At 43.3% G+C, this 27527-nt stretch overlaps 1 protein-coding gene across 10 annotated transcripts in view; it reads left to right on the top strand.

The window, feature by feature from the left end:
• LOC124144211 (inverted formin-2-like) overlaps positions 1 to 27527 on the top strand; it is a 137468-nt gene that overhangs the window by 45632 nt on the left and 64309 nt on the right. For 8 of the 10 annotated variants that reach the window (XM_048387337.1, XM_048387332.1, XM_048387333.1 and 5 more), the window contains one exon: positions 22553 to 23540. In XM_048387337.1, coding sequence (XP_048243294.1) covers positions 22553 to 23540 — 988 coding nt within the window. Of the gene's footprint in view, positions 1 to 5351; positions 5777 to 22158; positions 22374 to 22552; positions 23541 to 27527 lie in introns of those variants that run through there. The other 2 variants (XM_048387338.1, XM_048387339.1) reach the window with 2 other exon arrangements.

The raw sequence follows: 27527 nt of genomic DNA, 5'->3' as shown, positions 1-27527 counted from the left end.
GCGTTCGCTCGTCACGCCGAACACCCGGGTTCGATTCCCTACACGGGTACAATGTGTGAAGCCCATTTCTGGTGTCCCCCGCCGCGATATTGCTGGAATATTGCTAAAAGCGGCGTAAAATCAAACTCACTCACTCACTCAAAACCTCCTCGCCTCAAATTATACCATGTGACCTGATTATGCCAGACAGTTTCAAGTTATCAGGACCGAAATAATCGTTTGAGTCATCATGTTCAGTGAATATAAAGTAGGTTACTTCCACAAGTTTTTATCAATAAATAATTTATACCGGCCTAAAGAGAGTACGGCGCACAGTGCAAATACAAGCGACTAAACACTGTCCATAGTCCCCTGTACGATTCGAAAAAAGGTTCGAGTCAAGTCAAGTTATTCTTAATTTCGAAACTTTACTAATTCCAATGACAGCGCCGTATGTTGACCTGACAAGGAAACCCAATAAACGTCATGACAGTGTGCACTTTAATCAGTGATAGCAAGCGCAGTTATGCAGAGTCTCTCTTTGACATTTTACAGGCAGCTGACAACTAGACTGGTTACTTGTATGCTGTGCGTAGATGAGATCAAGAGTCCGGGCGCCGCTCTCTCTTTAGTTAGGGTGATATGGTGCAACGTTCGGATGGTATGCAGGCCCGGGCAAAAGAAAGCATACACTTGAAAAGCGGATTTGATTTGGACTACAACGTAATGAAAACGCCAAAACTCTGCAAACTTAAGGTCCAAAACACTATGATACCCATATCAAATACATTAAGATTTAACAACCATTTCTTGTGTATAACATTCTTAGCCACCATCAAACATGGTTGTATTCTTTCGTTTGCCCGGGAGTATATTTCTTCATGTAATTCTAATATCTCGGTGACGCTGTTAACACGTGAGGCAGGGGCGGTGGAGTGGCCTAGTGGTTAAAGCGTTCGCTCGTCTCGCCGAAGGCCCGGGTTCGATTCCCATGACATTGGAACAATAAGTGAAGCCCAATTTTGTAAGTTCCAAACCTTGGATGGTGGGACGGTGATTTTTGTTATCGAGATTAGATATTTTTAAAGATACAGGTACAAAACGGATATGTTTATATTTAAAACTATATTTTTTGTGGCATGCAATTTCTTTTTTTAACAGTCTGAAGCATAATTATTATTTTCAAGAATTTTCGGGGACAAATTATTTTTTCGATAAGAATCCCAGCCCCGATTGTCCTGAGACGTTGACTAGTAATCGCTGCTTGTTTATATATGAGGACAGCGGGACATGCCGACAGTTCATATAACGTTCGTGTATATATATATCCACAAGTCGGTTGATGTTGAAATTAAATATTGTGTATGCTCCACAGTCGAGAACCCAAGCTAGGTCTATTCTTTGTCATTAACTCTATGGTGACAAATTGAGACTTTCTCTATGTAATATATTATGCTCATCATTAACTGCAAGATTGAAACACATCATAAACCTTTCGTTAGCATACAAACAAAGATGTGATTGGCGGATTTTAATATACTTTGCCGGGACCGCTAATTTGTCCAAGCCTTGTGCCCCTTTAAGTGTAGACAAGACACTGACCGTTTTAAGATCTCAATCGAAACTGACATAAATGTCTCCTCGAGAAGTACCCGGAAGGTGAGTGCCATCTGAGTGTTATATTATCTGTGTTGTCTACTCCGGCGGTTTTATAGTGTTCACACCTCTCATATAATGTGTAAGAGTCATCGACGATGGTTTGGTGTTGACCTTGACCTCCGCTTTCGCGATTTAAGCACCCCAGAGTATATAAACCGATCACCTCCTTCCATTCCATCCCTCCATCAGCTCTATACTCAACCCTTTCTGTTCTTTCAGCCTATACTCAAGTCATTCCAAGATTTGTTTGTCTATACACAACCCATTTTCCGTTCTTTCAGCCTATACGCGAGCCATTCTCAGCTATATTAGTCTGTACTCAACCCATTCTGTTCTTTTAGCCTATACTCAACCCATTCTCAGCCTTATTAATCTATTCTCAACCCATTCTCAATGCTATCATACTATACCCATCCCCTTTCTCAGCTCTATCAATCTATACTCACCCCCCTGTCAGTCCGAGCAGCCTATACTCATCCCCTTCTCAGTTCTATGGGTCTATACTCATCCCCTTCTCAGTTCTATGGGTCTATACTCATCCCCTTCTCAGTTCTATAGGTCTATACTCAACCCCTTCTCAATTCTATCAGCCTATACTCATCCCCTTTTCAATTCTATCAGCCTATACTCATCCCCTTCTCAATTCTATCAGCCTATACTCAGCCCCTTCTCAATTATATCAGCCTATATACATCCCTTTCTCAGTTCTATCAGCATATACTCAGCCCCTTCTCAGTTCTATCAGCCTATACTCAACCCCTTCTCACCTCTATCAGCCTATACTCACCCCATTCTCAGTTCTATCAGCCTATACTCACCCCATTCTCAGTTCTATCAGCCTATACTCACCCCATTCTCAGTTCTATCAGCCTATACTCAACCCCTTCTCAGTTCTATCAGCCTATACTCATCCCCTTCTCAGTTCTATCAGCCTATACTCACCCCATTCTCAGTTCTATCAGCCTATAATCAACCCATTCTCAACTCTATCAGCTTATACTCAACCCCTTCTCAGTTCTATCAGCCTATACTCATCCCCTTCTCAGTTCTATCAGCCTATACTCATCCCCTTCTCAGTTCTATCAGCCTATACTCACCCCATTCTCAGTTCTATCAGCCTATACTCACCCCATTCTCAGTTCTATCAGCCTATACTCACCCCATTCTCAGTTCTATCAGCCTATACTCACCCCATTCTTAGTTCTATCAGCCTATACTCACCCCATTCTCAGTTCTATCAGCCTATACTCATCCCCTTCTCAATTCTATCAGCCTATACTCACCCCATTCTCAGTTCTATCAGCCTATACTCACCCCATTCTCAGTTCTATCGGCCTATACTCACCCCATTCTCAGTTCTATCAGCCTATACTCACCCCATTCTCAGTTCTATCAGCCTATACTCATCCCCTTCTCAATTCTATCAGCCTATACTCACCCCATTCTCAGTTCTATCAGCCTATACTCACCCCATTCTCAGTTCTATCAGCCTATACCCATCACCTTCTCAATTCTATCAGCCTGTACTCATCTCCATCTCAATTCTATTGGCCTATACCCATCACCTTCTCAATTCTATCAGCCTGTACTCATCTTCTCAATTCTATTAGCCTATACTCAACCCATTCGCAGCTTCTGAAATTAAAAGACTTGAGGGTTATTTAATAATTTTAACCCCATGAAAAAAAGTAATTTTCCTTCAAATTGTATGTAGTGACCTCGGGGTACGCTTGGACTAGCTTGTGTCACTGTTATATCTGGTGATTTATGAGGTCATGTATACAAGGAATGACTCCTCTAGTTGTGTCGATGTTGGGTGACCAAAAGACATTCGAGATAATGGGAGTTTGTGGTTCGAGGAAATAACATAGATAGGTGCATGCGAGAAGACTGGACCAGTCACCTTTATATGGTATAATGTCTTTTCTGACAGTACATGAAACCGAAAACATAGAAATGACTAACTATTTATTTTTGAAATAAAACTATTGAATATCAAACACACAAAAGACGGAAATTGAAAGATAACTCTGATTTTTATAAATTAAAAGCACAAAAAATATTTTCAGAAGAGACCGAGTCTAGTCTATATGATGGGATGTTATCAAGCATTACTTCGAGATATCCGGGTTCGAGATACTCATACATTTGAACATATCGCACATTTCCGTCAAATTGCTGACGTGTCGATGTCCACGTGTTTGACGACCACCCACCTCCCGGCTGATTAAATGAATGTGTTGTCCATGCCAGGTGTGCAGTGAGTGACCTTGTGTACATTCCTTACTTCTCTGTGCATTCCATCTGTACATGTCTCTGTGTTGTCAGGAATGCGGCGGGACCGTACAGGAAGAGACTATATATGTCTTTCTGTCAATGACGAAACTAGACTTGGTACAGTCTGTAATACATGTGTAGTATATGGAGGAGCCGTATAGGAAGGGACTATATATGTCCTGTCAAGGACGAAACTAGACTTGGTACAGTCTGTAATACATGTGTAGTATATGGAGGAGCCGTATAGGAAAGGATTGTGTATGTCCTGCTGTCAAGGCCGGCCTGTGATGTACAGTCTATGACACGTGTAATATCTGACGTGCCCAGTGAGATGAATGTGACTGTCTCCATCTGACTCATCAGTCATAGCTAAATACTACTGACCCCGGACGGAAACGATAAGAGGTCATATCCTTGACTCCATCCCTTGTCAGAGCAGGCTGCATAACAGGCACTATATTATATATATCCCAGCCAACCACGGCCACAGGCGCCTATTCTCCTCGCGCTGAATGTGGCATGCAATGAGCCTGTATCGACATGTAGATCGCAACTCCACACCCCGCGTGTCCACTCAGCTACAACACTCCGGAGGAAGGGCACATGGCCAACCTGCTTCTGATGTCGACGTACACTCCTTGGCGTTGTGTATGTGTATGTTTTAGGGTGGGGCCTAGATATATGACCAGACAGCCCACCTTTATGTCCCCACTGGACAGAAAATCCACCCTGACACCCCCACCCTCACTAACTTCCTGCTCTCTGATATTCACGTACCACTTCATCCAAGCCACGCACATTTCTGTATTATACTACTCAACTTTTGACAGGGATAACCAGTTATGATTTTAAAATATCATCAAAAGTGGAGAAATATAGACCAGATTTACATACAACTAAGTTAAACTATACGTGCTTCAGCTCACTGGTTTTCTGGGTTTTTTAAATATATACAGTGAATAATAATAATAATAATAATAATAATAATAATAAAAAAAATAATAATAATAAGGAAGAGAATAAAACTTCTAGAACACAAAAGAAGTTGACATCCATAAATTCCCTTCCTTTTATGTATCACTTCTAAATGCCTTTCAAAGATAATAATAATTATAATGATGATAAAAATAATGATAATGATGGCTATTTTGAAGCAAGACGTCCGTTGAGAATGTATATGCTACTACACCTCGCGTGAAACTAATCTGTTGAAACTATTTTAACAAAAACTCCCGCTTTTCAATAATTAATTACCCAAGTACATAATATTGAAATAATAATATTGAACAGGGTGGATCCACTCTATGCATACATTCACTCTCAGATCTACACTCACTCACCAGAATACACTACCACCCATCAAGCACCTTGCCCCAGATTCAAATGCCCCGAATACTGGGTAAGTCCAGTGAATCGTGCACAGATCGATGTTGCCTATGGCCCCGATCCTGTATATACCAGTGCTGTGATATAACTCATGCAGACAGACATACATGTATCCATAGCTTCTCCTCTGCCCGAAGTATACAATGGATAAACTGACTCAGTTCATTGACAATACGTACACTCATTGAGGAAATGCTGGGGCGAGTGTTGTGAACGGACAGTTGTGTCACAGAAACATTTCGGGTTTGTCCACACGTGTCCTACTCTCCAACGCTTATCGCCTGGACTGAGACGGTTTAAAATTTGTTTGCACCCACGAGGAGAGTATGAACCGGAATATATGTCGGGGAGGGGAACGTCGCTTCTCTACCTCTTAAATAGTGTTAGGGACACAGTGCACGTGAATATATAAGCCAGGAGTGTTGTCACAGGCACTGGACACAGGATTTAGGATTTACTTTGTCTCTCCATTCAGGTAAGCATATTTACAATTCGTGACTTTTTCATCTGCCCGTCCTTGTTGATTTTTTGCAGTTGTTTTCATTTCTGGCTGGCGGCCCTTCATATATGGGTGCACAAATGTTGTCTGAGTCGTTGCTAACAGAGAGGGTAGACGTTGGTAAGCGGGGGGACGTCGCCTGTAACGTGATCTCAGTTGTGTTACTATCTGCCACCATGGGCGTGTATCCTAAATGTTCATAACAACGTTGAGGGTCGCGTTCTCAAATAATTACTCGCCACAACAAGTTTGTCAGATGGAGCTGAGTGTTTAGTAGACACACAATGTGCGTGTATATCGTTGTTGGTAAATTATGGAACATTGGTGTTTGATCATGAAGTGAGTGACTGAATGTTATTTTACTCCGTAGTCTGGAGTAAGTCAATTACAGCACGGCAACCAACTGGGAGTAATCTAACCTGGTCAGGAGAACCTCTTGAACTGTTTTGAAGGAGAGAGTGGGGGTCTGGTCTGGAGGGTGGAGGGTACACGTGAAAAGGGTGGAGGGTAGATAGTGCACGTAACGAGGGTGGAGGGTAGATATGCACGTGACAATGGTGGATGGTGCACGTGACAAGGATAAAGGGTAGATGGTGCACGTGACAAGGGTAGAGGGTAGATGGTGCACGTGAAGAAGGTGGAGCGTAGATGGATCACGTGACATGGGTGAGGTTAGATGTGCACTTGACGAGGGTGGAGGCTAGATGGTCCACGCGTCAAGGGTAGATGGTGCACGTGACGAGGGTGGAGGCTAGATGGTCCACGCGACAAGGGTAGATGGTGCACGTGACAAGGGTAGAGGGTAGATGGTGCACGTGACAAGGGTAGAGGGTAGATTGTGCACGTGAAGAAGGTGGAGCGTAGATGGATCACGTGACATGGGTGAGGTTAGATATGCACTTGACGAGGGTGGAGGCTAGATGGTCCACGCGACAAGGGTAGATGGTGCACGTGACGAGGGTGGAGGCTAGATGGTCCACGCGACAAGGGTAGATGGTGCACGTGACGAGGGTGGAGGCTAGATGGTCCACGCGTCAAGGGTAGATGGTGCACGTGACGAGGGTGGAGGCTAGATGGTCCAGGCGACAAGGGTAGATGGTGCACGTGACGAGGGTGGAGGCTAGATGGTCCACGCGACAAGGGTAGATGGTGCACGTGACGAGGGTGGAGGCGAGATGGTCCACGCGACAAGGGTAGATGGTGCACGTGACGAGGGTGGAGGCTAGATGGTCCACGCGTCAAGGGTAGATGGTGCACGTGACGAGGGTGGAGGCTAGATGGTCCACGCGACAAGGGTAGATGGTGCACGTGACGAGGGTGGAGGCTAGATGGTCCACGCGACAAGGGTAGACGGTGCACGTGACGAGGGCGGAGGCGAGATGGTCCACGCGACAAGGGTAGATGGTGCACGTGACGAGGGTGGAGGCTAGATGGTCCACGCGTCAAGGGTAGATGGTGCACGTGACGAGGGTGGAGGCTAGATGGTCCACGCGACAAGGGTAGATGGTGCACATGACGAGGGTGGAGGGGGTGAGAGTGTGGATAGATCAGCTGACAACACGGTGTCCGTAACCCATCTATCTCAGTATTGGGGGTAGGGGTGGTATCGATGGTCGGTGGTTATGAAGATGGGCAAGGGTGTAGGTCGCTGGTTTGACGGAGCAGCGTCTAAGGGACGTGTGGACAGTATCAGAGCGACCCACCCAGGTCATTCTTGTGCAGTAACGAAGGTCAGGGCGGGACAGGGCTGCTGGTTGCAAAGTCGGAGGGTTGGTGACGGTGGGTCAGGGTGTGGTTGGGTGGGGTGGGGTGACGTTGTCATCGGGACATGTATGGACAGTTTCTGAACGACCATGTTGGGAAGGGCGGGGCGTGGTCTGGCTAAGTGGATGTGTGGTAATTCGATAACGGTGTGTACACCTTTAGTGTCGAAAACAGATTATCTTGATATTTCATATTTTGCATGAGAAATAAAAGTTTAGAAGCACGGACGTTGAACGCTGATCTCACACGGCCACAAAAATAACATATAAACATACATGATTGCTGTATAGTCACCCAGTCATCTTTGCATAACGTTGGCTACGGGATACACATAGACTTACACAAGTCTCTTAAGAAATTATAAGTTCATATCATAATTCCAAAAATATACAATAAGAACAAGTTGCCCCTTTTGACACGACTTCCGTCCTTATGTAAACTTGTCTGTTATAAGGATATAATTACTATACATCCATTGACTTATCATTCAGTACAGAGGGGTGGTCGGGTAGCCTAGTGGTTAAAGCGTTTGCTCGTCACGCCGAAGACCCGGGTTCGATTCCCGACATGGGTACAATGTGTGAAGCCCATTTCTTGTGTCCCCCGCCGTGATATTGCTGGAATATTGCTAAAAGCGGCGTAAAACCATACTCACTCACTCACTCATTCAGTACAGCCTTGGAGCAAGGCTAGATACATCGATAGGTACTTGATTTGTTTGACGCTGCATTATTGCAGCTACATGGCTGCGGCCTGTAAATAATAAGCAGACAAGCCAGAGATCAGTATCATGAACAACGCTCCAGGAGTTGGAGTACAATGGCATGCAAATCAACAAATCCACCGAGCATAACCACCCGATCCATTAAGTCGCATTGTGGCCTCGTAACCAGGACTCCCAACGGGGGTATGCGTAGTTCAACACTATATTTGAGCAGCGTGTCATTGTTGAAGTAGGGGAGATTGATGAAGGCAGCCTTGTGAGGACAGTGGGGTCATTATGTACACATGTGTCTGGGAGGATATATGTAATCCGTTGTTAGGGTAACATGATTTACCCCTGCTGACCGGACCTGCTGTGCAAGAGTATATGTCCATACTATACAGTAGGCCCCAGCACAACACTCTCGCCTGTGTTGGTGGATAGGGGCGTGGTCGAGGATTATACCCATCGGTCTGGTGACATGTGCGTACATATACACGTATACTATACAGTAGGCCTTGCACAGCACTCACTTCTCATTATCCTGGTGTCGGGGTGGGTGGATAGGGGCGTGGTCAAGGATTACGTAAATCGGTCTGGTGGCATATGCGTACATATACACGTATACTATACAGTAGGCCTTGCACAGCACTCACTTCTCATTATCCTGGTGTCGGGGTGGGTGGATAGGGGCGTGGTCAAGGATTACGTAAATCGGTCTGGTGGCATATGCGTACATATACACGTTTACTATACAGTAGGCCTTGCACAGCACTCACTTCTCATTATCCTGGTGTCGGGGTGGGTGGATAGGGGCGTGGTCAAGGATTACGTAAATCGGTCTGGTGGCATATGCGTACATATACACGTTTACTATACAGTAGGCCTTGCACAGCACTCTCTTCTAATTACCGGGGTGTCGGGGTGGGTGGAGAGAGGGCGTGGTCAAAGATTACGTAAATCGGTATAGTGACATGCGTACACTATGATATACACGTATACTATACAGTAGGCCTTGCACAGCACTTACTTCTCATTATCCTGGTGTCGGGGTGGGTGGAGAGAGGGCGTGGTCAAGGATTACGTAAATCGGTCTGGTGGCATATGCGTACATATACACGTATACTATACAGTAGGCCTTGCACAGCACTCACTTCTCATTATCCTGGTGTCGGGGTGGGTGGAGAGAGGGCGTGGTCAAGGATTACGTAAATCGGTCTGGTGGCATATGCGTACATATACACGTTTACTATACAGTAGGCCTTGCACAGCACTCACTTCTCATTATCCTGGTGTCGGGGTGGGTGGATAGGGGCGTGGTCAAAGATTACGTAAATCGGTCTGGTGGCATATGCGTACATATACACGTTTACTATACAGTAGGCCTTGCACAGCACTCTCTTCTAATTACCGGGGTGTCGGGGTGGGTGGAGAGAGGGCGTGGTCAAAGATTACGTAAATCGGTATAGTGACATGCGTACACTATGATATACACGTATACTATACAGTAGGCCTTGCACAGCACTTACTTCTCATTATCTTGGTGTCGGGGTGGGTGGAGAGAGGGCGTGGTCAAGGATTATACCCATCGGTCTGGTGATACATATACACGTTTACTATACAGTAGGCCTTGCACAACACTATCTTCTCATAATCGGGGCAGTCTTTGTTTGTCGTAATGGGACTAACGGGATCGGGTGGCTGACTTGACTCGCTGACTTGGTTGATGCATGTCATCGATCCCAATTGCGTGGATCGATGCTCATGATATTAATCACTGGATTGTCTGGTCCAGACTCGATTATTTACAGACCGCCGTCATATAGCTGGAATAATGCTGAGTGCGGCGTTAAACAACAAACCAACCAACCATTATCGGGGCATGTGCAGGGCGTGACGGTGGAGGTGGGCGTGGGCGTGGGCGAGGATTGTGTACATCGGCATGATTACAAGTGTCTACATACACACGTATACAGTTGTCCCATTCACAACGCTCTCTTATCATTTTATGGCTATGTTTTGGGGGTGGGATGGGTTGAGGGAATGCGCAGGCGAGGAATGTGTACATCGGCGTGATGACATGTGCGTACTTATCCGCGTGTCCTTATACACCAGTGTAGATACACTACACAATAAGGCCACACAACATCTTTTCTTGGGGTATGTACCATGCGTGTTGGGGTGAGGGGCGTTGGTCACTGTGTGTACATCTACCTGCTGACATGTGTGTAGATATACACCTGTACAAAACAGCTACACCACACACCACATACCGCCAGGTGGGGCTAGGGGCATGACCGGAGGTGGACATGCTGACTGTCAACCTTGAAGGCCGATGACTGATGGGAACAGGCGTCAGGGAAGGGAAACGTTTTCAGGGCATTCTGGAGTGCCTTCTGCACAGAAAGTATTGATGTAAACACGCTCGTCTTCTTCCATCATGAGCGACTGAAACGTTAAATTAAGATGTCGATATGAGTTTCATGGCTGATTTGATCGATATATGGTGCCGTTGCATCAAACCATGGCTATATACATGTAGTTCAGAAATCTGCTCTTGCGTTATAACATGTAAGGTGAGTTGTTTGTTTTTTGTTAAACGCCGCACTCAGCAATATTCCAGCGATATGACGGCGGTCTGTAAATAACCCGTTTGGACTGGACAATCCAGTGATTGACATCATGAGCAACGATCCACGTCATCGGGGTACGTTGACCCAGGTCTCCGAGGTTGCTAGGGACCAATTCTAACCCTGGATCCCCACAGATTGTGCAATATTAACAGGGAGTTACATAGTAGGCATACAGTAACTGCCTCTTAAACATACCATATATTGTACTTTAGATTACAGACAAGCTTCAATATGCCGACTATATTACTGAAACATGTTCAACCGACATATTAACGCTGACTTGTAGAGTGAGTTGGTAGTTTACGTCCCCTCAGGAATTTTTAACTTTTTAAAAGCCTTATATATGAAGTGAGTGTGTGTGAGTTTGGTTTAACGCCGCTTTTAACAGTATTCCAGTTATATCGCGGCGTGTCAGCTAAATGTAGGAGGAAAGCCCGAAGTGATGCAGGTCTAAGACGTTTACCACTTCGGTGAAACCCACGAGCACGGGTATGGTGCTGACAAACCTAGAAACATAATTGGGGCGAACCGGGATTCGAACCCACAATCATAGGTTTCTGGCGTGCCCAAGGGACACAACTCTGCACAGCGAATCGCGGCGCCTTAGACGACTGGGCCACCCGTGCCCCTTATATATGAAGACCCTCACGGTGGAGTGGGTGAGTTTGGTTCAACGCCGCTTTGAACAGCTTAATGTGGAAGGAAAGCCCGAAGTGATGCAGATCTTAGACGTTTACTACTTTGGTGAAACCCACGAGCACGGGTATGGTGCTGACAAACCAAGAAGAAACATCGGGGTGAACCGGGATTCGAACCCACGATCGTAGCCTTCATATGTTTCTGGCTAGCCCACCCTACGGTCGAGATGGTAACTGGTGGTTTTCTGTGGTTGCCAACGTGTCAGTCACTTCGTGGGTTCCCAGGTCCGTCTGTGAATCTCACATCGACCCAACATCCAATTTTCACAGTGTGTTAATTTGTCGAGAATAATTGCTCAGTCGAGCAGTGACCACGAACCAAGCCACTGTCTGATTGCCATTGCAGTGAAATCGGTCACAGTTCTTTTTTTCTTCTAATCTATAATGATAAAGTTTCACTATACTTCCTGTAGAATCAATGTTTTGTCTCGAGCGAGTTCAGATCGACTGTAATGGGGATCGTATTTCCAGGATTGTCTCAAACCAACACGGGAAGTAACGATGCATCATCGTCTGTGTCTCCGGAGAGAACGCACTGTTCTTTGCATTCGTCACCACTCGCCCCTTTCCGTAACCTGCAAGAAGACTTGAATGTTATGTGCGAAAATACGACAAACCAATCAGAATGCGCGTATGATTTCAAGTTCTTCGTCAAAGAATCCCTCAGAAATAATTTTTGATTTTACATATGTCTTGCATCTAAAAATATACCCAGAATTATATCATACTGTATAATTCCGCATGTCCCGATTTGCTCTAAATTGCATCCGAAACATATATAACATATGGGGAAATATATGTGAACCATTACGCAACGAGTTGCATTGACAATTGTTTCACGTATCCCCATTTGCGCTAAGACGGAACCCGGCCGCAAAAATGGCCACGAGAGTGGCGGCTTGTCCCGGAATAACGCGAGTTGGTCAGGAATGTGTTTTTCGATGTATCTCGGCAGTTTCCGTGACTGGCATAATCATACAACAAGCGGCATTTGAAGAGTGTAGGTTCAAGTCATGCAATGCTGCCATTACTATCCAGAATAGTAGGGGTTCACCATTTTCTGTATGTGGTATCTATAGTGCCCACAGGGGCACACACTTTATATATACTGAAAACGACCCACATCAAACACCCATTATGCAGGGTGAAAAAAATGTCCATGTGGAGTTTTCTCTTTGATTGGTTCATAATCATCGGCATCGTCATCATCATCATCATCATCATCTTCATCATCAGCATCATCCAAGGCAATAACATCATCACCTCCGTGGCCCAGTGGAAAAAGCAGAAGGCCGGTAGTTCGATCTCCAAAAGACGTTAAACGTTGGTACATGTTCCTAACTTGCCTGACGCGGGGCATTTAGGGGATAAAACAAGGACTGTGTCAGAGTAGGGCGTCCATGTTACACTGCGGCATGGTCAGTTGGCTAGCTCTATATCCATAATGAGGCCGCCTCTAGCACACACACGCGCATACTCACACACACACACACACTCTCTCTCTCTCTCTCTCTCTCTCTCTCTCTCTCTCTCTCTCTCTCTCTCTCTCTCTCTCTAACACACACACACGCATACACACGCATACTGATGATATGTTATAATGATATATGATATGCTAAATTTATAAATGTAAAGTTTTGAACACAACTCTTATTTTTAATCACTGTAAGCGTTATGTTCACAACAGGTATATCATTGAAAGAAATATTTCTTGTAGCAAAAGCCAACAATCTAATTTCTATACCAAGTGGATGCTTTACTATGAACCAGCTAATGTAGATATGTCTACTTCTGTACCTCAGTGATCTTTTCTTACATTTATGTTTGATGTCACTATATAAAACCTTTTTATGGATAAGTATAGAAAGTATGTGTGAATGAATGTCAATATCAATGTCCAATTTAATAAAATCTGAAATCAAAATGTCCGTACCTCTAACATGAATCCTACTTGTAGTATAAACATGCATAGCAATAACTTCTGGAACTCATTTTATAACATTGCCTGTGGTTCCTAAAGTTGTCTGTATATTTCTTTCTTACATGCGCCACACAGGACCCTTGGTCCAAGGTAGTATCTGTAACAGGGACTCAGAAGTAAAATGTCAATTACAAGAAAAATTAAAAACTTTTTTAAAGATATCCCCGTTGAAAAAAAGGGAAAAGCAAAGTACGTCCATTACGCTTACCGACCATCAAAAGTTATCCCAAACATACCAATTTACACTGTCGTATACTAGAACAAAATATAATCGGAATTTATAAGTGGGTTCAAGCAACTGAGCATTTATATGCGAACTGATAAATCATTGTCATTGTAATTATCTCCGCCTGAGCCGGGAGATATAGAACTTTATAATGACGTAATGACATTCCAGTGTGTAGTGAACATGGGGTGTGTGGCAACTGCTTCTCTGCTCCAGTCTTACGCCTCCACGATCAGTGAAGAAGTATACCGCCTCGTTCTACAAGCAACATCCTCCCGTATCCAGGGTAGTTTTTCTCCATTCAGTAAGGATAAAATACCCTTCACCCATTCGCCACTGTATCTTCGTTTAGGACGTGACGCCACCATCGCCAGCTCTCTTATCACAAGCCGTGCACAGAATTGCTCTCGCTCATGTTGGTAATTTGATTTGAAGGCTGCGATGGCGTCTTCACATTCATATCTATTTGTAACCAACTTATGTCATTCTGGGACAAGCCCGATTGCGACTTGTGCCCCTCGAGAAATATTTCATATTGGAGTATAAATATCAGAACTACTTTTAAACAAATTTACATGAATTGAACGACAGGCATTACTTAGACGTTGACGGTGACAAAGTAGACACAATGTATGGATAACAACTTCTTTAATACTGTAAAGGCGGCGTGTCGGTATAGATCCTTATACCGTTTTGAGTCTACTACCAATAATTGTAAAAATAACACTCGCGTATTTCTGCTTGGAAAAGAATTAAACTTCTTTGATATATATAACAATATTCAAGGTTTGTTTAAAAAGCAAATTACCTTAATCATTCTGAGCTGTTCATCTTGTATTTCCAAATGTAAATGTCTTCATATGATAAAAGATAAGTTCAAACGACCTTTCAGTAAAAAGTATGTGTATTTTAGTTTAAATGTATTTCCTTCAATTTCCTCGACATTTCAGATAAGTATTTGTGATTAATGTGCCATTAGCATCTTGTGACACGTACTCACTCACTCATCAGTTCTCTCACTAGAGTTCACTCTGCCTATTGACTTGTTATTGTGCGGAACTACAACATGACCAAACGTCCAGAGCAATACTTCCTAAATAGGGTGCATGTGTACTCGCCCTTGCCATCAGTTCCTTGCCAAATTGTAGCTCAAGGACCAGGAACATATTCTAACACCAGCCATCATCGACCTCTACTACATCTTCCTAATGATACAGCACGTCCATACTAAACAGCGTTCGTCAAAGGGTGGTCACTTTCCCTCATCTTCTCGTTGACCTCTGTGAAGCCCCCGACAGCCTGAAGACGATTGAGCCAGTCAGATCATCAGCTGGTTCAGAATACAATTGTAAACCAATCAATATAGTTACCCAACCAACAGTCTTCTTAAAGAACTATCTTGATTTAGCTAGGTAATCGTAGTTAAACTAGAATCAATTCTTGATGTACTCAAGTAATGCTGATAAGCGTTCGTTCGGTTTGCGCTCAGGTCGAGTCGGAAAATAATCTTTAACAACCATTAACTCAAAGGCCTAGTATTCCATTGCTGGTTCCTGTACTAAAATTATTCATTACTGTAGTTCAAAATTTGATTGATCTTTGAAGCACTGGCGCGGGAAAGGTCTGGGGGGTAGGGGCAGGAAGATGCAAGTCATCATCTCAGAAGAAACACGTCCTGAGAAAGGGGGTGTTCTGTCCAAAACATCGTCGCCTCAAGTGATATGCCGAATGTAGCCCTCTAACGAGAAATCAATCCTTCGTCTCCCCTACCTGGTCAATAGGAATGATGTGTAATGATAGGTCAACATAGAGGGGGAACCCTTGGGATGTGGATGATTGTTTGAGACTTTGACTCTTCATGTAACACGGGCTATCTGAGGCTGTGGAGACCGGCAAATTGAGTGCCAAAACTTGTTTTGAAGTTGCCGAGCAGAATTTACGTTTAAATCGATAGATGCGCGAATTAAGTCACTTCAAGGTGTTCATTGACAGATTACAATGAACATGTACTGGAATAGCGGAGTTCGAACGTGACCTGAGGATTTTGTGACGTAATGTTGCCTTCCAGTGTATTTGATTGCATTGCGCATGAGGACTATTTATTACACTACTGAAAAAGGGTTACCACCCTATTCTCTCATATTAGTCTGTCATTGCATTTTAATACATTTCGTAATTATCGATTTTGCTATTTCTGTCGATTTCATTCTTGAAATACCATACGATTAGGACTACAGAAAATAATCTTAGTAGAAGTCTTTACCCGTGAAGACCCGGGGTAGAATAGGTCTTCAGCAACCCATGCTTGCCGTAAAAGGTGACTATGCTTGTCGTAAGAGGCGACTAGCGGGATCGGGTGGTCAGGCTCGCTGACTTGGTTGATGCATGTCATTGTATCCCAATTGCGTAGTAAGTGTCTGCCAAGGTTCACTCACTCACTCACTCACTCACTCACTCACTCACTTTACAGAATAGCTTTATGTGGAAATTGGTGTCAGCTGTTTCTTTGTATATGTGGACTTTGATATATTTACATGTGGTAATAAGATATGTTAGCAATTCACTGTGCAGAGCTGCGTCCTTTTGGTACACCAGAAATCTGTGATCATGTGTTCGAATCCCGGTTATTTTTCTAGGTTTGTTCGCACCATATCCGTGCTCCGAATGGTGAAGGTCTGAGACATGCATCGCTTCGGGTTTTCTCCCACATTAAGCAGGCTCGCCGTGATATAACAGGAATAACAAAGCGGCGTTAAACCAAATTCACTCTCACTCATTTTCCACTGAAACTATGACCTTACGTTTATCCTTGCTGAAGCGTCTAGATTTATTTTGATATCAGTGCTCCTAATTCATAACCTTTACAAACTCATGATTTTATGTGAAATTCTTTAATTTTGTGCCGTATTTTATATAAAGAATTCACAGAATTAAAAGAAGCTAATTTCTGTTGCCCTATTACATAATCCTTTACAATGTTTAACATGTTCAAAATAATATATAATTTAATATAATTCGTATTATTGGAAAATGTTTTCTCCAGTACCACAGCTCAGATAATAGTGTTACTTGGCGTGACGTCAGTTCCATTTCGTACCAAAATTCCTACACATCCTCTTGACGTCGCTCGAGTCAAAGTACGGGCTATAAGTACTCGTGTAAAATGAGGCAAACATCATCTTCATTGGGTCAACAAGGGTTAACTCCCTTAGACCACAAATCAATGCAGAAATGTGATTACTCTTAGGATGGACTTTTTAGCACTGATTTATACCTCGATGCTGTCAACTTCGGGCTGAAAGGAAAAGTTTCAGAAAAACACATAAATGAATTGTGTACATGACACGAGGTCGGTAAAGGCCCTATAGATACATGTAGTGGTTTTGAATGGTAGAGTTCGACCGAGGTGAAGGCTGTGTTTTTAGAATGAACAAATGTGCCTCGGCTGTATTGAAAAACATACTTTATCACTCTTGTCGGTGAAGATGTTTTTGAACGCTTCGTATAATGAACAAGTATTTTCTATGTTTTCTGTTGACAACCGAAAAGAAAAAATAGATCATCTGATTATATATGTCGTTTGTATTTTGTTTTGTACAACGACAAGGAGAGAACACTCACGTGAACCTTAGTTATCGCTCAATGTTCAAAACGTGACATTTGAATTTTAATATATTTCTTCATAACTTTGAGTAATCTTCTCATCTGTTACAACTATTTATGAAAAGTCTAAATCAAACGTGGATTATTTGAAAATTAAAATAAAGCGAGTTTCATCCTTTAAGTCCCCGTTATAGCATCGATTACCAATATCCTCTATTTAGAGTGACGGCAATCTCGCCACAGGTTGCATTGAGAGGGACATCTGGCAGCTGGGTTGTGAATCAATGTGTGACGTCGCAATAGGCTCAGTGCTAATACTTAAAGAGCTTCTATCGACTAACTTTGTGTTCGGTAAAACAGACCAAGAAAGTTAAACATGTTATCAAAATGTTTAGTCCATGAACACGTCCGAAAAACGACAAATACACAACAATATAGATCGCGTTCACTTAAAATAGCAGGTGACCCGTGAAGATCCGGGTTAAAATAGGTCATCAGCAACCCATGCTTGCCGTTAAAGGCGACTTTGCTTGTCGTTAGAGGCGACTAACGGGATCGGGTGATCAGGCTCGCTGACTTGGATGATGCATGTCATTGTATCCCAACTGCGTGGATCGATGCTCATGTTGTCAATCACTGGATTGTCTGGTCCAGACTCGATTATTTGCAGAGTCATATAGCTGGAATAATGCTGAGTGCGGCGTTAAACAACAAACAAATAAATAAAATAGCAGATCATGGCTTGCGTAGAGACACCGCAGCTAATATCATATCATGTTCGGGGCCAGAACCCGGTTCAAATTCTAAAGTTGATTAATCAAAAACAAGAAAAGGTTCCCATCATACATGCTTGTCGCACGAGGCGACTAACGGGATCTGGTGATCAACTCGGTTTCTGTATTGATCGCGCGTCATCTACCCCACAACGTGGGGCGTTGCTCATGATGTCAATCACGGGTCTTTCTGGTCTTCATTCGATTATTTACAGGCCGCCGTCATATAGCTGGAATATTGCTGAACGCTTTGTTAAAAGATAAACAAACAAAGTTAACCAGGCTAATATGTATACACATTCAAAAGGGCGATAGGGTGGGACAGTAGTTAACGTGTTGGCCCGCTACTCCATATACCCAGTTCGATTCCCCAACAATTTAAGTCATATGCACAAAGTTACAGACGGTAGCTTGTTTGAAACATACGTCCCACGAGGAAGGTTTTCGTAAATACAGCTGTAAACTTTTATCTCTTAAAAAAATAAGAGATCAAATACGATTTAACGCCGAAATGGGTTGAGCCAAGTTTCATTCGTCACTCCGAAGACTTAAACGATTTAAAACATGGTTACAACTTTTGACTCCCTTCTTTGCCACACCCACACCCTCCGTGATATAGCTGCTCTACTCGCCAATGCCCCGCCCCGTCACGTCAGACAAGAGGCCTTTCATTCAAATCGTGCAATGAGTGAGTGAGTGAGTGAATGAGTGAGTTGGGTTTTACACAGTTTTGAACAGTATCAATCACACCAGGGCGTATTAGCTTACTGTTGGTGTAAAACCCACCATGAAGCTGGTCACTGATGTTTACTATGAGGATGGGTATGAAGCTGACATGACAAGGATCATAATCAGAGCGCATCAGGGATTCGAACCCACGCCCAGCGGCCTAGGAACATAACCCTAAAGTGACGTAACTTGTGTCACTATGAAACCTTTCGGTTGTCTGCGTCCATTTAACGTTTACATGAAGAAATACGAAGGAAAAAAACTCTCGTTGGAAAATATGACAATTATGTTATTAAGCTTTCAAAACATTAAAATTGAAAACCTTGAATTATAAAAATTAGAAAGAACCTTTAATTCATTTTTTCCCAAGAACCCCCTACTGGCAATGTTTTCCCCCGTGAGTAGTTTCCCGTGTGACGGATCAAGGCATCAAATGTACACTGACGGAATCGTAAGATAATATTTATTGTTGGTCTCGTTCAAACCGAAAGCAATCGAAATGTTATCTCAAAATGTAGCTTTCCCTTTAAACAAACCGTTCTTTTGCCTCGCTGGAAGATACGATCTGTGATTTTCTTATGAGTGTTGCCAGGCTTTAGACTTTTATCGACTTGTGCAGATAAATTTCATTTCAAAAGACACTCGGTGAGAATCTCTTTATCCTTAACAGAGGAAATAAGTCAGGGAAATCAACTTATTAAGCCCGAATAACCACTTCAAAGTTCAATGCTCCCATTCAGTGGAGTTTTCAGCAACGGGATTGACGAATATCAATCAATATTCTACACGACATTCACACTTAAATAAGGAATGTATTTATTTTATAACTGTCTTTATTCTCATATTTTGATTAATTATTTCTTATTTATTTCCCGTTTAATATTTCCTGGTTGGGTACAATGATGAATTTATAGAACCGAACGAGGAAACATTAAGTCATATAGTTAATGTTCTGTCAATCTGAACAGTTTATGTGTCTTTAGAATTGCCCGTGTCATAGACCAATTACCAATCTGTCAATATCGTATCAATATCGTCTTTATTATAAACATCGTTATATATAGGTGTGTGAGGATGTTTAAATACAGGATTAAGGAGTATGTACACAGGTAGTTAATATCTGTTCCTTATGGGGGTATTAGTATGTCACCATTTTAATGTGTAACGTATGACACCCAGGATGAGCGACTTTTACATTACAGCCGTTATCGCGTCACGTGACTCGAGAGCGGAGTCTCGAATTAATAGGTATCATTCTCCTCACATCAGTGTAAATATTTGATGTCAGTTTAACCAGAAGAAGGTGATTAAACCATGTGTGTCTACCATGTGTCTAGTTTGGTGCGGGGCGGTCGGGTAGCCTAGTGGTTAAAGCGTTAGCTCGTCACGCCGAAGACCAGGGTTCGATTCCCGACATGGGTACAATGTGTGAAGCCCATTTCTGGTGTCCCCCGCCGTGATATTGCTGGAATATTGCTAAAAGCGGCGTAAAACCATACTGTTAGGCCACCATCAGATCTGTGAGGTCACCATCAGATCTCTTAGGTCACAATCAGATCTGTGAGGTCACCATCAGCTCTGTTAGGCCACCATCAGATCTGTTAAGTCACCGTCAGCTCTTTTAGGTCACCATCAGATCTGTTAGGCCACCATCATATCTGTTAGGCCACCATCATATCTGTTAGGTCACCATCAGATCTGTTAGGTCACCATCAGATCTGTGAGGTCACCATCAGCTCTGTTAGGTCACCATCAGCTCTGTTAGGCCACCATCATATCTGTTAAGTCACCGTCAGCTCTTTTAGGTCACCATCAGCTCTGCTAGGTCACCATCAGATCTGTTAGGTTACCATCAGATCTGTTAGGTCACCATCAGCTCTGTTAGGTCACCATCAACTCTGTTGGGCCACCTTCAGATCTGTTAAGTCACCATCAACTCTGTTAGGCCACCATCATATCTGTTAAGTCACCGTCAGCTCTTTTAGGTCACAATCAGTTCTGCTAGGTCACCATCAGATCTGCTAGGTCACCATCAGATCTGTTAGGTTACCATCAGATCTGTTAGGTCACCATCAGCTCTGTTAGGTCACCATCCGTTCTGTTAGGCCACTATCAGATCTGTTAAGTCACCGTCAGCTCTGTTAGGTCACCATCAGATCTGTTAGGTCACCATCAGCTCTGTTAGGTCACCATCCGATCTGTTAGGTCACCATCAGCTCTGTTAGGTCACCATCAGATCTGTGAGGTCACCATTAGCTCTGTTAGGCCACCATCATATCTGTTAAGTCACCGTCAGCTCTTTTAGGTCTCCGTCAGCTCTGGTAGGTCACCATCAGATCTGTTAGGTTACCATCAGATCTGTTAGGTCACCATCAGATCTGTTAGGTCACCATCAGATCTGTTAAGTCACCATCAGATCTGTTAGGCCGTTGTTAGGTCACTATTATGTTTGTTTGGTCACCGTCAGGTCTGTTAGATCACCATTAGGTATGTAAGGCCAACATGATGTCTATTAGGTCACCAACTGGTCGTTGTTTGGTCACCAATAGGTCTGTTAGGCCGATGTAAGGTCACTATTATGTCTGTTTTGGTCAACATCAGGTCTGGTTGGTCACCACGAGGGATGTTAGGTCACTATCATGTCACCATGAGGTATGTTAGGTCACTATTATGTCACCATGAAGTATGTTAGGTCACTATTAATTCACCACCAGGTATGTAAGGTCACTATTATGTCACAATGAGGTATGCTAGGTCACTATTACGTCACCATGACGTTTGTTAGGTCACGTTGAGGTCGCTGTTATGTCTGTTATGTCAGTTAAATAAACAGACACGTCTGAATCAAACGTTGTTTCTTGTAGCTAGTATTAAAGTGGCCCGGCACATGTTTGAAAATAGATATTCAAACACAGTAGTGTGTCTAGTGATAGCCACTCATTCACAGTATACGTACATGCGGAAAGGAAAGATAGTGGGTCCACCAACAAATGTCCAGACCTTTACTCAGTCCTGTATTTGATAAAGTTTCAAACAGCTATGAATTATTTATTTAAACACATTATCAAAATAGAAAGCATTACGGTGTAACAACTAACTTAAAGTAGGCGTAGGAGTCTGAAACCTGTTTTAATAACTGGAATATGATGGAATGTTTCCTCAACGTGGGTAGCAGACGACAATTACGGGTAATGGTCTATGTGAGGGCGCTTATCTCCACCTACAGGATGGGTGTGCGACGAACTGGGTCGACCTGCAGCTACACTCCTTGCGTTATATTCTGGGTAAACAGGACGATCCAGGTCAACAAAACCTGAACGTGTTTTGCCCAGAAATAGGAATAATAATGTAATCAGTTGCTGATGAATATTGAACATCGTCTTATGGAATTGAAAATTTGGATAAGACGACCTGGTGAAAGTGTGAATTTATGAAGGCTAATAGCAAGTCATAATACCCTGAGGTGAGTAATCATAGTTTAAATTCCATCGTCATGGCCGGTCTGCTTGGCACAGTTTGAATGCCCGAGTTGGGTTTTATCTTATGTTTGGACAATGGATGACACTGTTGATTGTTTTCCGATATGAAAATATGTGACATTTAAACAGGATATGGGGCATTAAGCATATGATACTGTTTCAGGTTTGGTCCAACATGTCGAGCCTGTTCAGGCGGGTGTCGAACCTGGTATGGGGGTCCCGGCGTTCCGCTTCAAGAGAAAAAGACAAAAAAAGCCCCAAAACTGGGAGAAAAAAGAAAGGAAAGAAAGACAGAGAGGAGCAGACGACACATGACGAGGTTAGTTCCGTGAAACAAACTATAAATAAGACAGCGACGGATCAAGCTGTGCTACTCAACCGTGACCGTCACGCGCGCACAGAAGACATGGCGGACACCGCAGTAGCAGACGACACGACCCATGACAACAAGTCCAGCGTTGAAACTCACGTGCGAGAGGAGGAAGCACTGAAAAGTTGTGATAGGGGACAGTTAAACAGTTCACCGTCTTGTGGAGACGACTATGTGACTTTGCTTGCATCACAAGCTTCAGGCGACAGCAAACGCGAGAGCGCGCATACTAAATTTGCACAGACAGGCTCGAAAGAAAGTGAATTGACCGACTCCGGCGAGTCGCAAACCTCAAGCTTCAGTCAGTTGGAGAATATATCTGAGAAAGAAGCGAGTTTACTACTGAACGACATGTACAGCGAGAGTTCTGTTGATTCGGAACATGGAACAGGGTCTGGAAAAGAAAATCAAAAACCGAAAAAAGGAATTAAACACATACTTCGTCGAAAAATAAGCGCGACGTTGACGAATATTGATTTGGAGCAGTGTGATCCTGAGATTTGTGTTAGTGTGTTAAAAATCCCATCTGTGAATACGTTCGGAGCTTTGAAGAAGAAGGTGAAGTCCAGTGGGAAAGAGTGGATGCAAGGATTCCTGGACGCCAAAGGTCTGGACGCTCTCTTGGACTGTGTGGACACACTTGGAAGTAAACGGGTAACCCAGCTGTCGGATGCCTTGCTTCTTCTGGAATGTGTGGCTTGTATCAAAGTGGTGATGAACTCCAAACTGGGCCTGGAATGCCTGGTCCAACATCCCGATTACGTCAACAGACTTGTCAAAGGTAAGAGAAATATATATAAGTACTTTATGAATCTTAGCGCCGTCACGGTGACGTTACAGCCATTGACATTTATGTTATTTGTTGCAAGACCCAAACCCCCTCGAGTTTTCTTATCGTCCTGAAGACGTACTCAATAGCCGTCATGACATATATGATAAATGGTGCACGGGGCGAAAACACACTCTTTTGTCGTCATTGTGACGGTAATCTATAACTGGCATGACATAGTAAAATTGTAGTGCTTATTGTGAACAAGAAATATATCGTATCGTCACGAGGACGTACAAGCCATATTCATGATGTCAGTGATCATGAAGAACATGGCAAAAAACAAACAAACAACCCTCTAACCTTCCTGTCGTCATCAAGACTCACATATATTGTTATGATGTCACTTTTCATATAAAGTACATGGCGAATATGAACCGCGAATGTTAATGTTAGCAGGAAGATGTGCATCAGTTGCCATCATAATATCAGGGACATTTGATGTTTCTGGTGATTTTGTTTGTTTGTTGTTTAACGCCGCAATCAGCAATATTCCAGCTATATGACGGCGATGTGTAAATAATCGAGTCTGGACCAGACAACCCAGTGATTGGTTTCTTGTGCCTCGATCCACGCAATTAGGATACGATGACACCAAGTCAGCGAGCCTGACCACCAGTCGCCTTTTACGACCAGCATGGGATGCTGTAGGCCAATTCAAACCCGAAACTTCACGGGTGAAAAGACACGAAACGTGTATTCGTCATGAAGACGTACTACGACTGTCATCATTATACCAGTGATATTTACTGATTGGTGTGAAAAAGACTCAAATTGCTTTGCCGTCATGCGGAAATGCATCTGAGACTAACTACCATGTGCTTTTGGTGCTGTCAGTGCTTTTTGTCGAAAAAGACACTAATCGTATTGTCGTCATGAGGACGTACAACTATCGCCATCGTGACATTATTCATGTATGGAACATGGAACTGATGTAGGTATGTACTGATATTACTAGAAGATTGCTCCTTCAATATGTATTATCAACCCCTCATCTGAAAAATATCAGACGGAGGTTCTTTCTAGTTTTATCAAATGCAGACCTAAAGTTCAGATCCTGTTCAGTAACAAATTGAATAACGATATTTTTGTGGGAGGTGAAGTGTGTGATAATTGTTCGAATGGGTGCTCAGAGAGAAATCATATCCTTGTGAACCTTCCGACATGTCTCATTCACAATTCAGGTTTTCCTCTCACTGTTAGCCTACACGCAATGGCAGAAAGAATACTGGAATACTGATAGCGTCATAAAACACAACTTAGTTGGTCGCTCAGCATAACGGCAATGCATGTGCGATATGGCTGAAGATACAGATACATGTATTTAACATAGGGACAAACAGTCTTGCACTTCATCATTATTTGATTGTTATGTCAAATGTACGTATTCATTCAAATCTGACTAGGGATCACGAAACAGGCGTTGTTCAAGTCCTTTGTTCTCAAATACAAATTTCGTTCCTTTCGAAGAAATATACGCTCTTATTCGTGCAGGAGTGTGGTAGCCCTGTGGTTAAAGCGTTCGTTTGTAACGCCGGAAACCCGGTTTGATTCCTAACATGGGTATATGCCCGGTGCAATTTCCTATTTTAATCTCTGCCATATGTTCCCGTGTTTTTTTCACTCGAACATTTGGCTAACATTACTTATGTTTTTTTGTCTGTTGTTTAACGTCACACTCAGCAATATTCCAGCTGTATGAAGGGCGGTCTGTTAATAGTTGAATAATAACCGAGTCTGGACCAGTGATTGACATCATAAGTATCGATCTGCAGCAACCAAGTCAAGGAGGCTGACCACCCGAATCCGTTAGTCGCCTCTTACGACAAGTCTGGGTCGAGGTACGCTCACCTTTTCGCGAACACCTGATATCGTCACAATATACCCGGATTCATAAACTTGCTTTTGTTATAGTCGGAATGGTACAAGGGGGAGATTTCTTATGAATATAGAAATGGGTCTACTTGCAATACGTGTAGGCCATTCTTGAAGTACCCCAACATCCCCACCCTACCACCCAGTCCAACCCCCACCTCCACCCACCGCCAACCCCCTCCCCACCCCAAAAAATCAAGAATACTGATGACAGCGACGTGAAACCTTACCCCATTCAACGAACCCGTCTTAATTCTCACGAAAAAAAAACAGTCACAGAATTCATTGTTTGACTGCAGACGTAATAAATTAGCACAAACCATGGCCTGTGGACATTTTCAAATGAATCGATTATGACGTGTTGACGTAAGAAGACATTGTGCCTTGATTAGACGTGTTGACGTTAACGTAAGAACATGATAGAAAGCCTTTGTCATTGCAGATCACATAACTTACCATGCTCCAATCACTGGAGGGCGGTCGGGTAGCCTGGTGGTTAAAGCGTTCTTGTCACGCCGAAGACCTGGGTTCGATTCCCGACATGGGCACAATGTGTGAAGCCCATTTCTGGTGTCCCCCGCCGTGATATTGCTGGAATATTGCTAAAAGCGGCGTAACACCATACTCACTCACTCAAATCACTGGAACAGTTGAGTGGTCACGTTGATGAAAGCGTTTAGATAGTCTTCATTCTCTGTTGACAACAACCGTCAACTCTGTATAGTATAAGCATTGGGGTACAACATTGGGGGCAGGGGTGGCCTACTCGTCCCTCAGGCGTGCCAGAAACTTTGGCTGTGGGTTCACAAATCAAATTTCAAATTCCATCTGTAACATGCAATTTCTTGAAAATACAGACAAGGCAGCATAACCAGTCATTTTCCATGATCGGTTTGATCAATGATCCATGATAAAGGCCCTAAAATAATGATACTTATAATAATAATTTATAAATCTAACGCCGAGTACAGGCAGGCTGCTCACGGGGACTTAAGATTATTATTACCCGGGTCAATGGATCAGCGTTCACTCGATTTCATTCTCAGCTCCCTGGGGAGTATACGACCCAAGCTGACTGTGAGGCTCTAGAACAGCCGCATCCAAACGGGGTATCAATTCACTGTTGAGTGAAGGAGACACCTCATGTGCTACAGTGTGGGGCAAGATCAAGGTCCTAGCAACCCCTGCGGAACAATACGTAGTTATGTTATATCGCTGAAATAAAACTTATATATATTCATTCGCGTCAATGCCCCTTTCATTTGCACACATCAATATGTTGCCTGCAGCGTGTTGGATTTCATCCCAGGGTTCGAGGATCACGGCCAGGGCAAATTACTTATAATTTATTGCCCTTCGAACATATTATCAAGGTCATTTCTAACGTGCTGCGACAGATTTTCCCGTAAAACACAATACGCGGATACATTAAACACAGGAAAGGAAAGTTCAGTCGACAGATTCAACAGGAAGGTGTGAAAGTTTCAGCCAATTTATTTGTTGTTAACTTTTTTAAATCCGTCAACATTTATAAAAGGGTAATAAATTTATTTTTGATTGACTATCACGTGACAGGTCAGGTCACCATTACATCCGTTAGATCATTGTTTTATTTTTGCAAACCTGATAAAAGCCTAAAATTACACCCAAAATAGGAAAACAAAGCACGGATGTAGCTTTTTGCAAGGAAGTGTGCATTTATAAAAGGGTAATAAATTTAGGTGGGTAGAACAGATGGATAGGTGGTAGAGCAGATGGATAGGTGGGTAGAGCAGATAGATGGGTTGGTAGAGCAGATGGATAGGTGGGTAGAGCAGGTAGATAGGTGGGTAAAGCAGATGGATAAAGCAGATGGATAGGTGGGTAGAGCAGGTAGATAGGTGGTAAAGCAGATGGATAGGTGGGTAGAGCAGATGGATCGGTGGGTAGAGCAGATTGATGGGTGGGTAGAGCAGATGGATAGGTGGGTAGAGCAGATGGATAGGTGGGTAAAGCAGATGGATAGGTGGGTAGAGCAGGTAGATAGGTGGGTAAAGCAGATGGATAGGTGGGTAGAGCAGATGG

Source organism: Haliotis rufescens, unplaced genomic scaffold (genome assembly GCF_023055435.1).
Source record: "Haliotis rufescens isolate VD_foot unplaced genomic scaffold, xgHalRufe1.0.p SCAF_7, whole genome shotgun sequence".
In the NCBI taxonomy this organism is placed as follows: Eukaryota; Metazoa; Mollusca; class Gastropoda; order Lepetellida; family Haliotidae; genus Haliotis; species Haliotis rufescens.
This window is presented reverse-complemented; position numbering and strand designations above follow the sequence as displayed.